Source organism: Acipenser ruthenus, chromosome 46 (genome assembly GCF_902713425.1).
Source record: "Acipenser ruthenus chromosome 46, fAciRut3.2 maternal haplotype, whole genome shotgun sequence".
Classification (NCBI taxonomy): domain Eukaryota; kingdom Metazoa; phylum Chordata; class Actinopteri; order Acipenseriformes; family Acipenseridae; genus Acipenser; species Acipenser ruthenus.
The window spans coordinates 4,190,795-4,206,525 of record NC_081234.1 but is presented as its reverse complement, the minus strand read 5'-3'; the positions used below and the strand labels follow the sequence as shown (position 1 = coordinate 4,206,525).

Sequence of the window (15,731 nt, the reverse complement as noted above, 5' to 3'; positions counted from 1 at the left end):
CGTCAAATTCATAAAAAATTTGAGTTTGACTGAAATAAATGTATATAGGATAAACGTCTGTAAAACCAGTCGCTATTTTTTATTACCAAAAATAATCATTTAGAAATCCTCTCTAGTTTGTGTAGTTTTTATACTTGCTGTCTGTCCCGTCTCCGTTCCACTCTGAATGGCTGGGGGTCGTTAGTACTGTGGTTTCACTGTCACCGTCATTTCACCCAGTTCTGACACATCTCGTTGACTGAAGCAGCGCTAGAATGCTCTCATTCATTTAAATGACTGTCAATCATCAAGACCTGCACTGACTGTGCACTTTCATTTGCCAGCTACAGCACCTGTCATTCAAAGCGCCTACTTTGAAATTAGCAGATTAAGGTGTAGGTAAGCTTTTGCTATAGGTATACGGTGACAGTTATTAGTTTGATTTGAAAATGAGGTGCAATGACAAAGCGGGCCCGTCTGCCTTGCCTTCCAGTGACTCTGAGTCCAGCTGTGCTGAAGCAGGAGAGGGGGAGCTCAGACTCTGAATAATAAGTGCAAGTTAGTTTTGTTGCATGTTGAATATGATAAAGGGGGTTCGCTAAATGAGACTTTTAAGCTTTTTTTAACATAAAGATCGAAAAAAACAGTTAATTCTTTCTAAAATAAACGTTGATGTTAATCATCGATTTTGGCAAAAAAATACAAATCGAATAATAGCAAGCCAACTTATATCCAAATATTTGTAAGTTTAACTGCTCTTAGTCGTAATCACTCTCAAACGCAATTATTTACTGTCATTTTTATTTTCTCTCATTTGAACTTGCTCTTACTTACTACTGATATTATTGTATTCTGTAACTGCTGTTATCTGTAATGTGACACTTTGTAATGTGATATTTAACTGTAAGTCACCCTGGATAAGGGCATCTGCTAAGAAATAAATAAATAAATAATAATAATAATAATAGCCCTGGTTCCCTGAAATAGAAATGTAACCATTAACCTTCAAGGTCGCTGCATCCATGATTGCAGCAGTCTTGAAGGAAGAATTATGACGAGCAGTCTTTGTTATATCTATTCAGGTTACAGGGTATTTATGAGATAAATACCCATACGTTAATGGTTACATTTATATTTCAGGGAACCAGGGTTATGGTACTAGCCTAACTTTTTGTTGTTGTTTTACTGTTCCATAACCCTTTCATGACAATCTTTCTGAGTTGTTCTTTTGCAATTGCTCGAATCTTGAGTATTTTTGTTAAGGTGCTTTATCTTATCAGCTGGGGTCACATATCCCAGTTTACCACATTGGATAGTCCAGGATTTGTGCTAATCGGGTTCTGAAACCAGCTGTAAGAGTTCAGGAACTACTCTCCAGGTCTAGTTACCTGCCTTGGATAGCTGTAATGTCAGCATTGTTGCCCCCCTAGACTCACACTTAGTAGGACAGTCTTTTCCAAAGGGCATCTGTATGCCCTCAGTCAGGATGCCTATTGTTATGACATGACTGAGTTTGGGAGCCCTAAAGGAGGCAGAGAATCTCCGCCTGGTTACCTGCTCCATGAACATCAGGAGTGCCTCCCGGTTGTTCTCCCATTCCTGCGGCAGCTCGCTCTCGTGAGGGAACTTGTCACAGCCCACAAAGATGGACAGTTCAAAGCAGTTGGTGTGCAGATAGCTGAAGTCATTCATACCTACATTCAAAGAAAAGCACGAATGAAAGTGCTGCTGAACAGACTGTCGGGTTTAAAGCACAGTGCATCACTTTCCCCAGCCTTCTGCTTTGTTGTACATATTCTTGCAATATCTTTTTCAACATAATTGCAATTGTTTTGATATTTTTATTAACATCACTGGTCATAACTCAGTTTTTACAGTTATTTTTGTTTCACAGCGTCCCGTAAAAATGTCGCCTTAATTAAAAACACTGGCTGCTAAAATCCAAGCAGTTAAATCAGAACTCCTCTCCCAAAGTTCAACATTTTGATTGGTTCATCTGCCATACTTGCTCACTCCGGCACAGCTAGGGAAAGTAATGTGTTGTGTTTTAAACCCTACAGCTTGTTCAGTAACACTTTCAAACTCTTCAAATAGAATTGCTTTAAACATGTATTAACCTTCAAGTAACTGGCATTCTCAGTGACCACAGTCTATTATCCAAAATAATTAGAGCTGTTTGTAAAACCAATGTGTTTACAACTGTCAAGAAACCTCCATCAAGACTGTAATTACAATCCAACTCCAGTTACTTTCAATATAATGCACTGAACTAATTCTATACATACAGTGCCTTGCGAAAGTATTCGGCCCCCTTGAACTTTGCGACCTTTTGCCACATTTCAGGCTTCAAACATAAAGATATGAAACTGTAATTTTTTGTGAAGAATCAACAACAAGTGGGACACAATCATGAAGTGGAACGAAATTTATTGGATATTTCAAACTTTTTCAACAAATAAAAAACTGAAAAATTGGGCGTGCAAAATTATTCAGCCCCCTTAAGTTAATACTTTGTAGCGCCACCTTTTGCTGCGATTACAGTTGTAAGTCGCTTGGGGTATGTCTCTATCAGTTTTGCACATCGAGAGACTGAAATTTTTGCCCATTCCTCCTTGCAAAACAGCTCGAGCTCAGTGAGGTTGGATGGAGAGCATTTGTGAACAGCAGTTTTCAGTTCTTTCCACAGATTCTCGATTGGATTCAGGTCTGGACTTTGACTTGGCCATTCTAACACCTGGATATGTTTATTTGTGAACCATTCCATTGTAGATTTTGCTTTATGTTTTGGATCATTGTCTTGTTGGAAGACAAATCTCCGTCCAAGTCTCAGGTCTTTTGCAGACACCAACAGGTTTTCTTCCAGAATGGTCCTGTATTTGTCTCCATCCATCTTCCCATCAATTTTAACCATCTTCCCTGTCCCTGCTGAAGAAAAGCAGGCCCAAACCATGATGCTGCCACCACCATGTTTGACAGTGGGGATGGTGTGTTCAGGGTGATGAGCTGTGTTGCTTTTACGCCAAACATAACATTTTGCATTGTTGCCAAAAAGTTTGATTTTGGTTTCATCTGACCAGAGCACCTTCTTCCACATGTTTGGTGTGTCTCCCAGGTGGCTTGTGGCAAACTGTAAACGACACTTTTTATGGATATCTTTAAGAAATGGCTTTCTTCTTGCCACTCTTCCATAAAGGCCAGATTTGTGCAGTATACGACTGATTGTTGTCCTATGGACAGAGTCTCCCACCTCAGCTGTAGATCTCTGCAGTTCATCCAGAGTGATCATGGGCCTCTTGACTGCATCTCTGATCAGTCTTCTCCTTGTATGAGCTGAAAGTTTAGAGGGACGGCCAGGTCTTGGTAGATTTGCAGTGGTCTGATACTCCTTCCATTTCAATATTATCGCTTGCACAGTGCTCCTTGGGATGTTTAAAGCTTGGGAAATCTTTTTGTATCCAAATCCGGCTTTAAACTTCTCCACAACAGTATCTCGGACCTGCCTGGTGTGTTCCTTGTTCTTCATGATGCTCTCTGCGCTTTAAACGGACCTCTGAGACTATCACAGTGCAGGTGCATTTATACAGAGACTTGATTACACACAGGTGGATTCTATTTATCATCATTAGTCATTTAGGTCAACATTGGATCATTCAGAGATCCTCACTGAACTTCTGGAGAGAGTTTGCTGCACTCAAAGTAAAGGGGCTGAATAATTTTGCACGCCCAATTTTTCAGTTTTTTATTTGTTAAAAAAGTTTGAAATATCCAATAAATTTCGTTCCACTTCATGATTGTGTCCCACTTGTTGTTGATTCTTCACAAAAAATTACAGTTTCATATCTTTATGTTTGAAGCCTGAAATGTGGCAAAAGGTCGCAAAGTTCAAGGGGGCCGAATACTTTTGCAAGGCACTGTAGCTGTTTACCAAATTGTCATTGGCTCCATTTTTTTTTACGGAAAGAAAAAACAGAGATAAACAACTGAAACATGTAATACATGTACATGTAAACGGTTTTCAGTAGTTTATTCATTTGGGAACTGTAATTGTCTTTCTTTTGAGAAAAAAAAAGAGGATTTTAAGTTAATAACCGAGAATTTTTAGCCCAATATGTAGTGTTTCTCAGGCTGAAGACACTTTATTTTGAAACGTTTCTTTTAATATTACTGATTTAATAACATAAAGAGAGGACTGGTTGGCACATTTTCTCTCAAAGCATTGCACAAGACATGACTGTACCAGGGGGTTGTTCTGAGAACAAGAGGTCAAATTCAAGTTCTGTTAATTAAGGTTTTACAGTAAAAATAGCATGGCATTAAAATTCACATATTAGGGTTAGCAATACGAAACCAGTTATCCACAGTAACAGAAGTTTTGCTTTGGGTTTAAAATGTTAAACAAATTGTGATTAAACCTTGATAACATTGTATGAAGTACAGAAAGATACAGCACTGCCACCAGGTGACTACCTTGTACTTTTAACAGTCTTGTCATGGTACAGTAAATTCGTTATTTAAACTTAGAGGGTAAAAGTTTTGAATGCTAACCAACATTTTAAAAAGGACAAGGGATATAAAATAGGTTGCCTGTGTGGGTTTTGCCCAAATTAAATGAAGAATTTTAAAATGTTGGTTTACCACTCTAAATTAAAGGAAAGCAAGACCACAGCTTTTGTAGTAAAACTAAAATAAACTGAGTCAAGTAAATTAACACCTGAAGGAGGCACGAGCTGAACAGTTTGTCTATCTACTTGACTTAGTTTCTTATGGTTTTACCACATCTTCCCTGCAGTTTGATGAGTGAGCGGCAGGGGATGCAAAAATGATTTGATGCATCGGTATTAGTCATCCGTACTTCAATTTCCTGCCGCTTCGATTACATGGTGTTGAATCGGTGCATACAATTTGAGCCCAGTTTGAAGTCTCCCATTGCCAGTTTGCATTAAACATTAATGATGTGCTAGTGCTAGTACGGTAGGTAGCTAACGTTAGCGCATTGCTGGGATACAAACCTTTTTTTGCTTCTGGATTGCTTCAGTTAAAAAAAGGTTTTTTTATTTTTTTTTATTTGGAATTGGCAATTATTTTACCCCCAATTATCTCCCAATTTGGAATGCCCAATTATTCAACCCAGCGCACCGCTGCAACCCCCGCACTAACTCAGACGAGACGAATATGAGCACTCGCATCCTCCGAAACATGTGCCGTCAGCCACCCGCTTTTTTTCGCACTGCGAGCACGCCGTGAAGCCATTGCAGAACTACATTGAGGAGGAGGCTGTGTGGTCCAGTAGTTAAAGAAAAGGGCTTTTAAACACGAGGTCCCCAGTTCAAATCCCACCTCAGCCACTGTCTCATTGTGTGACCCTGAGCAAGTCACTTAACCTCCTTGTGCTCTTTCTTTCAGGTGAGATGTAATTGTAAGTGACTCTGCATCTGATGCATAGTTCACACACCCTAGTCTCTGTAAGTCGCCTTGGATAAAGGCGTCTGCTAAATAAACAAATAATAATAATAATAATAATACAACGTTGGAGGTCCACACTGTTCTGAATTGCACACAGCGGTCGCTTGTGTGTGGTGAGCCAAGGACTCCCCAGCCGACCTAAACCCTCCCCATCTGAGCAGTGCCTGGCCAATTGTGCGCTGCCCCCTGGGAACAGTGGCCTAGCCTGGATTCGAACTGCCAATCTCCAAGCTATAGGGCACATTCTGTGCTCTGGGCGGAGTGTCTTTACCGGATGCGCCACTCGGGAGCCCCCTGAAAATATTTTATTTACATTTTCCTGATTTAAAAATGAAAGCTATAGAATTATTTTATTTATAAAATGGAAATATCGGACAGGATGATTGGTAATTTTTAGGGAAAAGGAAACGGAGGACGGAAAAGTGATGGCAATTTATTGGATTTTGTGTAGAGGGTAAATACTTTTGACACAATGTTAACAGTAATGTTAATTAATAAGCATATTTCAAATGTAATATAGATTTTTGTAATTATTATTATTATTATTATTATTATTATAGTATAATAAAGTCTTAAAGGGACACATGGTACTGATGCACACTTTCTTTTAACTGAAGTCAAATCCTTCAGATTTTTTTTCTTTGACTCAAGTGTTCTAATTTGAATGTAAATTGTGCTTTGCCATTTAACTATTAAGCACAGCAGTTATCTTCTGAGAAAAATCTTAATATTTGTTCTTGATTTTGAAAAAAAAAGTTGTTGATGCATCGATTATTGTCGATTTAAATGCGTATGTGATAATCGATTACGAAGTTAGGTTGTCGATTGCACCACTACTTACTGCCGATGGTGGGTTTCCAGGCTCCCCCGTTGAGGATGCCCAGCCCCCCTGTGAGGTCGTCCGTGTGGCAGGCCCCCCGGTAGGTCTCGGTCATGGTTAGGTGGGAGGAGGCGAAGGAGATGGCCAGCCAGCGGAATACTGAGTCGTCCGGAGTCTCCCGGAGCGAGAGGTTCTCGTACTGCCCCCCCTCCTCCTCCTCCTCATTGTGCTGCCTCTCGCGTCGAGACCCCGGTGAGCCTACAGACGGACGCACCATGTTGAAGGGGTAGGTCACCAGCTGCTCTCCCCCGTGGATATTCGCCCCCAGCACGAACGGGGTCTTTTCCATCCAAGAAATGATGGCTCGCGTCTCCACGGCAACCTGCCAGGGCACATAATCCCATCAAACTGGTCAGAATACATTGGGATTATTAACAGCTATAGCCACAGCAGAACACACTTGGATTATTAACAGCCATAGTCACAGCAGAATTCGTGAGAAGTTGGTTTGGTCGCAGTTCAATCCTCCATATAAGTTTTAAGAATAGTAAATTAAAAATCTGTTCGCTGACTTCTATAAGGCGCTTTCTAGTTTTGGCGCAGGGTACCGACAGCACAACAGTCAGAACATGAGGAGAGCTGGAACCTGTAGGCAGCACGCTCTTCAGGGATTTTATTTGCGATTACAAAGTTATATGTCGTACATTTTATAATTAGTCTTAAAAAGCAACAATACTTACCCTTTAACAATTGCTGTTCTGAGGATACCTAATCATTTAGTACCACCAATTCAAATGTAAATCTCTTGTTTCTTTAAATATGATTTTTAATATAGGCGAATGTTCATGAGGATTTTTATAGCATGAATCAGAGTAAGACATTTTTCTTCGTAAATCAGTTCAGGTTATTAGCTCCAGCTGCACATCGTCAGGATTGCTTCAGAAATCACCCTGTTTTTCCAGAGGCAAAGGCAAGGCTGGAATTATCATATCAGTAAAACCACATGGCTTGTTCCAAAATGCTTCTATGTTTACAGACTCGGTGTGGAAAAAACGCAATTGAATCTCAGAAGTGCTGATGCTTTTTTCTTCAGTATCATCCATTGCACTGCTTGGAACTGCTTGTTTTAACTACCTTGGCACTGCAGTAACTCATGAGGGAGCTGGGTGACACAGCAGCCCCTGATAACACCGATTGTAAACAGCTTTTATAGATAAAACATGCTTTTTTGGGGGGATAACACACAATAATAATGGTAAGTGACTTATTTTAATTCGGACCTTAATGTGTGTGTATATATATATATACACAAAAAAGTAAAGCAAGGTGGATTTTCTGTCAAAGAGTATAACAAATAGTTGGCGAGGGTTGGTTCCTTTTAGACCCCTACCGTTCCCATTGGCAGTCTGACTCACCGAGGCGTTCTCTGATAGGAAGTTGTCTGGGATAGGGATGTGGTGATTGGGCACAATGCGGGGGACCCACCCCCTTTCCTCCGCGCCCCACAGGATGGTGTTAAGATCGGGGAAGTTCTCAAAGATGTCATAGCCTTCCTCTGTCCAGTGGCCCAGTGCCCAGTTACCCAGCTCGGACCCCTGAAAACAGGAAGTAAAATAAACTACCAGGGAGCTGACAGTGGGAATTTGTTCTGTAGTTTGTGTTTTAATAGATTTCAGAATCCATTTTCCTCCCCTTAACTGTACCCTGCAAAGAGGATATTGTGGAGGCAGTCATTACATAGGTCACGCTTCACACAATATTGCATATATCTAGAGAACCACTTATCCAATTGTCATGAAACGTGATAGTTACATTATGTATCATAAGTATCAGATTCTGGGGATATACAATACTGACACAAAGTATGTAAACAACAAGTGATGTACAGCAAGATAAGTGGTGCCTATTTTCCTCACTTAGTGCCTTTACTTACCAAATACTGTACCTTGGTATCTCTGAATAGATATATCAAAATATCTTAATAATATTCATCTCACAAGTATAATAGTCCCCAGTGTTCTACTTTTTCTTAGAAAGCTGTAAAACTGGGGGTGGTGAGTTTATTACCAGATAATTTCACTCAGATTACTTGCTCACTAAATATTTTGCTATCTCTGAATAATTGTCACACATATGTTGTAATCAAATTACAAGCTACTATCTTAGATAAAGCTGAAAGGCTACAGACCATCTCATAGGCAAGCTCGTAGGCGTCAGGGTTGAAGGAGGGTACCAAGTGGATCCGCGTTTCCTCCACTAGACGGCGCACTCGCGGGTTGTCGTCATTGTATTCCTTACACATGAACTGCATTAGCAAGAGCAGCAGCTCCCGCCCCAGCACCTCATTGCCATGGAGACCGGCTGTGTACCGGAACTCCGGCTCGCCTGTCAGGGAGGGATAATACATATCAATCATAAACACATATCAAAGCAATGAAAGAGATTTTGTTAGAGGCACAACTCAGGAGACAGTGAGGGTAACTCAATTAAGTTAAGTAATGATGCCTGAGCTGGTGCAGGGCTCAGCCTGTGGTCCTGTCGGTACCTGTCTCGTGTTCTCCAGGGTTGTCTGAGATCTCCATGGCGTACAGCTTCAGCCCCTGGGAGCTCTTGCCGATGTTGTAGATGCGTGTGATGGAGGGGCACTCCTCATTGATCACCTTCATCATCTTGGGGACAAATTCAAAGAGACGGGGTGGAACATTTATTTTACCCAGCACGTGAAATGCCAGATTTGAACATCAACCCACTGCTGCAACACATGTGAAGTACAAGGAGCTAACCAAACAATTCCAGTGAATCTAACATGTATAACCAACCCTTTGTAGTTCTGAATATGAAAGATGCACACATTATATTAAACGCTGGCAAATGCCTTTCACAATGTTTTGAATGCTGCACTTTTCGTCACGAAGGAACAAAAGAAGCATTCAAGTTCTTGTTTATTTGTTATACTACATCTTGAGATATATATATATATATATATATATATATATATATATATAATATATATATAGTGTGATAGATTGGGAGATGTAAGTAATGGGTCATTATTATTATTTATTTATTAGCAGATGCCCTTATCCAGGGCAACTTACAATTGTTACAAGATACCACATTATTTTTTACATAAAATTACCCATTTATACAGTTGGGTTTTTACTGGAGCAATCCAGGTAAAGTACCTTGCTCAAGGGTACAGCAGCGGTGCCCCCCACCTGGAATTGAACCCACAACCCTCCGGTCAAGAGTCCAGACCCCTAACCACTACTCCACACTGCTGGGTAATGTTATTTTTGAAAAAAAATATTTATTGGAGTGACCACTTCAGATAGAGATGTGGGAAAGGATACAGACTTATCACGGAAGAGAAAGAGAACTCTGTATCATTGAACTGTGACCCGGATCTGAAAGGTGGCCATCTTTGAAAGGGGCAGAGTGAGTTTGCACAGGGGAGAGTGAGTGAAGAGGTTTTGCAGTCAAGAGTTGGAACAAAAAGAATTGGTGTTTGGTCAAAAAGAGTCTTATAGTGGTCTTTGTAGAATTAATAAAATAAAGGTATGGTACACCAGAATCGTACGTAACTCCCCTTGTAGGTAAGGATACTCTGGTGGAGGTAATGGTGTCAGACTGGCGGTGAGACATTTCCACACAGACAGTTTAAAGTCTGCCACTGGGTGGTAGTGAAGATTTTGTGTTGCTTTCATTTGTGTTGCTTTAAACGTTAAAAATAAATATTGCCAGCAGCTGATGTACAGCAAATATACTGTAGTTGTGGACATTGTAATAATTTACACCATCTTGACCATCCTGTCACTCATATATATATATATATATATATATATATATATATATATATATATATATATTAAACTGTGTGCCATTTATTTCCTTACAAAAACTCCTGACTTGCCTTTCCAGTAACCCATTGCTGCATGACTGACTTGTGACACTGAAGCATTGAAATATCTGTACTTCGATTGATTATTTTTCTTCACTAATATCTACTGAATCTGCCTGTCCTCACCAGCAGCCTGACCAGTAGGGGTCTAATGAGATGAACTACCCCCAGTAGTGCTCTCCTTACCCCAATGCAGAGCTCCCTGTGGGCCCCCCAGCCAAGATCAGCAACTCAAGCGTGATTCGAACCACATTCACAGGACTCTCCCTGCACTCCATCCAATAGTGCTGTTTTTATATTTTTTACCTTTTTAGTTTTTGTTTGTTTTCTCCTTTTCATTTCTATTCCTTAAACATATTTCACTTCTATTCATGATTTATTTACATTTAGAATATATTAAATTAGTAACAAGCAACTCTGATTGTTAACTTAAGGAATCAAAAGTGTGTCTGAATTGGTTAACAGTTTCATCTACCTGTCTCATCTCTTTATAGTTGTGATGCCGGAAGTCCAAGTCGTCCAATGAAGTTACTTCATTCTGCCTGTACTGGTAGCTGTTTGGGGCTGAAATAATAAAACAAATTTGAATGTAAAGCAATGCAAAGTTTCAGGCAGTAAACTCTAAATACACCTGCAAATATGATCATTTCACTGACAGGAAAATCCTTGCAAACATATTACACGAGCAGTATATTACCTTGACTATCAGCTTCATAGAATCATTGCTTTTTTATATAATTACTACACAATTCCGTAACCATCGTAAAGGTGTCTTCCTGAGAGCAGATTTTCAAAGTTAAACATGTTTATGATTTATAGTAAACTTTTGTGATTTAAAATATAATATGTTATTGTAAAAGAGTTCCACACAATACTCTCACCCAAATGGCACGAGAAGGCATTTATTATACAACAGAAGATATAATAACAAATTAACTTGTCTGGTAGCCTATTAAACGCCCTTATAAAAGTTTACCACAGTGATTGGTATTTTTTTCCCATGGTTATACTATGAATTTACTTTGGTTTGCCATATTTTTCAGTACACTTTATCATCCATTACAATGATATCCTTTATTACACTTTGCTGTACCAGTCTATTACCCCTTCTTCCTCTCCCTGGGTATAGAAGCACTTACAGTACACCGGGCAGCCCAGGACCTCCAGGCGCATGCACAGGCTCCCGTTCCAGCTCTGAGGAAGGATTCGGATGTACCGAGCCACCACTGGCTCAACGAATTCTGAGATCACAGGCGTGTCCTTATCCACATTCCCGAAAAACAACTTCCCAGGGACAAGAGAGAAAGAGACATCTATAAACAAACCTGGACTTATGCCTTTCTGTCAGTCTAGGTCTCTAGTAACCCCTTAAGGATTGGGTCACAGTATTGGCTGTGATGGATGGTGGCAGGGCAGAAGCCCTGCACAGGGGATTAATGCTTTGTTTGGTTTTGTGTATTAAATTTACGTTTATTCATTATTGTCACTTCCTGCCGTGCAACTCGGGTGTTCAGTGGAGATGCACTGACAGCCAATTGATTGACAGGGGGCTCAGTCAAGGTTTGATTGATTGGCAGTCCCTGATTGGCTGGAGGGGCGTTTCTTGAGGCACACCCGACCATAAAGGGAGGGACTATGCTGAACACTCGCTCGCCTCCAAATCGCTTCCATGCGTCTGCTGTGTGCATCCAGGTCTGGTTGAAGGATCAGCATTCGGCTCAAGAGAGGGATCAGTGACGGTGTCGCCCAGTCTGAACCCTAAGATCATCGGAACTCTGTGGTTCAGTGGTTAAAGAAAAGGGCTTGTAACCAGGAGGTCCCCGGTTCAAATCCCACCTCAGCCACTGACTCATTGTGTGACCCTGAGCAAGTCACTTAACCTCCTTGTGCTCCGTCTTTCGGGTGAGATGTAATTATAAGTGACTCTGCAGCTGACATAGTTCACACACCCTAGTCTCTGTAAGTTGCCTTGGATAAAGGCTTCTGCTAAATAAACAAATAATAATAATAACTGGTATGGCCATGTGTATACCCGGGATCACCAGAGCTGAGATTGGCAGGTACGTGAACCAGGACGTGTGTGTGGATCCAGATACAGATCCCCAATTAGATAGCGCACGGCCCGATCTGTGCCAACTTTTATTTTCTTTAGCTGTGGTTTTTTAATGTGTTTTGTTTTAGGACATTCTTTTCACTGTCTGGTACCCTAGTGGCTGCCACCTACCACTGCACTGGAATTTAAATTGTGTAAATGTGAATAAATCTGCGTGCCAGCGTGGCAATGCCAATTTACTGTCTGTCCTTGCCCAGTGAATACCCACAAACTACCCTTTTACAGATAGATATACTGTACTGTGTAATAATGGATTTATGAATGTAATTTTATTTTATTATTTTACTCTAGTTTTTCACTGTTTAGACTGTCCAGTCATGCTTCCCCTCTGCAGTAAATCAGTACAAAAGCTCTGGCCAGTAGGGTCTCCTATAGCATGCTGAAGACCTTTTAGTCTCTCTAACCCGCTGAGCCACTGCTACTCTCCCTGTGGAATCCCTAGGTCATGCTTGAGCCAGGTGAGTCATTCAGGGACCCCTGAGAAATCTAATCTGGCCTTTACACCCTACTTACCCACTCTGCGTAGCCATCGTGGATCACTGTCCATGTGGTGCTGTCATTGCTGAAGGCCACAAAGTACGAGGTGACAAAATCGTTGCTGGAAGAACAAAAGAAAAAAATGTGTGTACATTGTCAGCTATCATACAAGACAGCATAGCAGTTCTCAATTGAAACACTATCTGTTATAAATAGTATGTCACCATTCTATGTCTGTGAATACAGAGCTATTGGTAACATAATCACTAGGACCTACAGCACATACAATGTATGCACATACATACTGTAAATGTGACAAAGACTGTAGCAGGGTGAAGGTAAGAAGGTGGTGAAGCTAAAGCATGGTTCTTTAATCTGTGCTCATTTTTCAGGAAAAAAAAATGAATGGTCATAAAATATGTGCTCCAGTTGCCCGGGATACATGAATATTTCTATTATTTCCATATATTTTTGGAGAGGTTAGCTGCATAGTAACAGAAGTTGTGTGAAACAGAGAAGCTGTATTTGTAACTTGACTTGTGAACTGTGCTGTAGTGTGAACGATCGATTTTAGCTCCATGTTATTATATGGGTTTATTCCACCAGGTATAATATTTTACAAGACTGTATGCCAAAAGGAAATTCTCTTAAAACTACTTCTGGAAATAATGTGTACAGTCTGTTCCTGATGCTGTCATATTTAATCAAAATGCTATAAATCCTATCGACCGTGTGCCACCAATCCCGTTTAATTTACACATCACCAGAAGTATTAGGTAACATCCTGTATACTCTCCAATCGTTTTTACATTTTTCAAATTGCTTCCCACCTACCTCATCTTCATATTCTGATGTGTTTTTTCTATGTGCGAAGTTGGTGACAGTGAATGCAATAAGTTGTTAGAAATTGATAGATTAATTTGCTACACAAGGTAATGGTTGCGGGGACAAGCACTATTTACATTTATTGGATCCAAGGCTGACCCAAGCCCCAGTGCATTATTTGTCGGGAGGTTTTGTCAAACACAACTCTTAAACTTGCAAAATTGAGACACCATTTATCTACAAAGCATTCAGAATGTGAACTTTGTCATCAGCGCAAAATAACAACATTGCTTGTTGACCTGGTAGCAAAGATTCAAGCCCAGGAATTATATAACTACTTTCTACATGTACTTATACATATACACATAAAAAGTAGTTTCAAAATGCTGTTGTGAAAAAATGCTGGTCCGTGGGAAAAATCCAAACACCAAGGTGGTCCCTACATTGAAAAAAGTTGGGAACCACTGCACTAGAGCAATCGCCCCACGGGTCCTCACCAAGATGGGACATACATTAAGTATAGAGTCAGCTTGCAGCAGCCATCTTGGGAAGGACAATCATTCAGGTGTTTCGAGTTGCACATTCCACAAAGCTAGTGTTTTTCCATGGACACAATCAACTAGTGATTGGTCATGGAGGATTGCTGGGGATGTGGCTTGGACCATAAAGGTTAACTGTGCCTGGGGAGACAGACAGAGAAACACTGCCTGGAAAGACGTGACGTGGCGTGACGTGACGTGACGTCCTGACTTGTGCTTTAACCCTTTTTGGTCCTATGTCGGACCTGGTCTGACATCGCAATTTTCCCTTTCCCGTCCAATGTCGGACCCTGAAAAAGATGCAAAAAACAGGTCTCTATCGTTTTTTCTCTGGAAAAAGCCAAGAAAACCATTCAATGGCCGAGTGAGACCGATAGGAGCCGACAGAAGCTGAAAAAAAAGGGCGTATCTCATGAATACTGATACATATTCATCACATAGATAACACGGACATAAACAAACAAGATAGCTGCATCTGCATCCAGCGCTCAGAGAATATCACAGACATTTGCAGAGCTTTTTTTTAGATGTTATAGTAAGAAAATAACAACTTGGATCACATTATTGAGGAGTTTGGTAATAAAACAAGTGGTCAAGAGATGATTTATCGGTATATACTATTATTAAGAGGTATTTGAAAAATATAGAGAACAAGGGGTGGGGTGGGGCTGGAGATGCAGTACTGAGTGTCCTGTTGATATGCAGTGCCTTTTAAACCTGTTTAACTGTGAAAAAAAATACTTTTAAACAGCACGTCTAAAATAAACTGCGAGTGTGAAAATAAATTGGACCTGACACGCCTGAGATGCACTGAATAAATGGACCACTAAGCGGTAACCCAGGAGTCCAGGAAGTAGGAGAGTGTGGACGCTGGGAGTGGAGCTCTTCTGGACGGAGCAGAGAGCAGTGCCACGACGAGCCTACCAGGGAATGGGGCACTAGCACCTGAGTGAGACAGCAGCAGGAGGCGGACGTTTCCTTCCCACCAGGAGCGAACATTGTTGTGTGTGGAGGTGAACAGGACTGTGGGGTACCTTGTGTTGTGTTATCACGGATACCAAGTAAAACTTTGTTGCACCACACTCCAGCCAGGGACTCAGACACATGCCAGTATATACTCATAGATTATGATAAATCTTATCATAAGACCTTAGCAAGTTTCATTACAATTGGATAAGCAGTTCTAGATATTTGCTGACATAAGTATTGTCACCTCCACTATATTCGTATCACCGGTGATCATGACAGATCACTGAGCAACCATTATTAATAGAGTAATAAAAAGTTATATCATTGTGTTGCCATTGCTGGTAATACTTGTTTGCTAATGGTCCTGTTATTAGTTTCTTCAGGGTAATCCACAATCAACCACTGGAAACTGGGTCTTCCAGTTGTCTGGCCTAAACATCAGAAAGACATTTAGAATCCTAAGATTGTCCAGTGATACTTACTGTGTCTGAGAGTCTTTGCCCTGAGTGATCACTCCAGTGAATTTGGTGTTCCTCCTCGTGTCCACCTCAAACCAGTGCTGTGTTTCCTCACTGTCAGCACACCAGGCCCCATCATAGTAATCTTCTTCCTCTTTGCCAGCCTGAAAAGTTGACTTCATTTACC

General features: G+C 40.7%; 1 protein-coding gene across 3 annotated transcripts in view; it reads right to left on the bottom strand.

Annotated features, from left to right (window-relative positions):
- The window catches only part of LOC117397838 (inactive carboxypeptidase-like protein X2), a 69,355-nt gene that overhangs the window by 6,563 nt on the left and 47,061 nt on the right, over nucleotides 1-15,731 (bottom strand). For 2 of the 3 annotated variants that reach the window (XM_059013509.1, XM_059013510.1), the window contains exons 11-19: nucleotides 15,569-15,720; nucleotides 12,790-12,874; nucleotides 11,303-11,447; nucleotides 10,639-10,727; nucleotides 8,808-8,931; nucleotides 8,451-8,647; nucleotides 7,678-7,857; nucleotides 6,284-6,644; nucleotides 1,534-1,673 (exon numbers count right to left, since the gene is read on the bottom strand). In XM_059013509.1, coding sequence (XP_058869492.1) covers nucleotides 1,534-1,673; nucleotides 6,284-6,644; nucleotides 7,678-7,857; nucleotides 8,451-8,647; nucleotides 8,808-8,931; nucleotides 10,639-10,727; nucleotides 11,303-11,447; nucleotides 12,790-12,874; nucleotides 15,569-15,720 — 1,473 coding nt within the window. The remainder of the gene's footprint in view (nucleotides 1-1,533; nucleotides 1,674-6,283; nucleotides 6,645-7,677; nucleotides 7,858-8,450; nucleotides 8,648-8,807; nucleotides 8,932-10,638; nucleotides 10,728-11,302; nucleotides 11,448-12,789; nucleotides 12,875-15,568; nucleotides 15,721-15,731) is intronic. The other variant, XM_059013511.1, reaches the window with a different exon arrangement.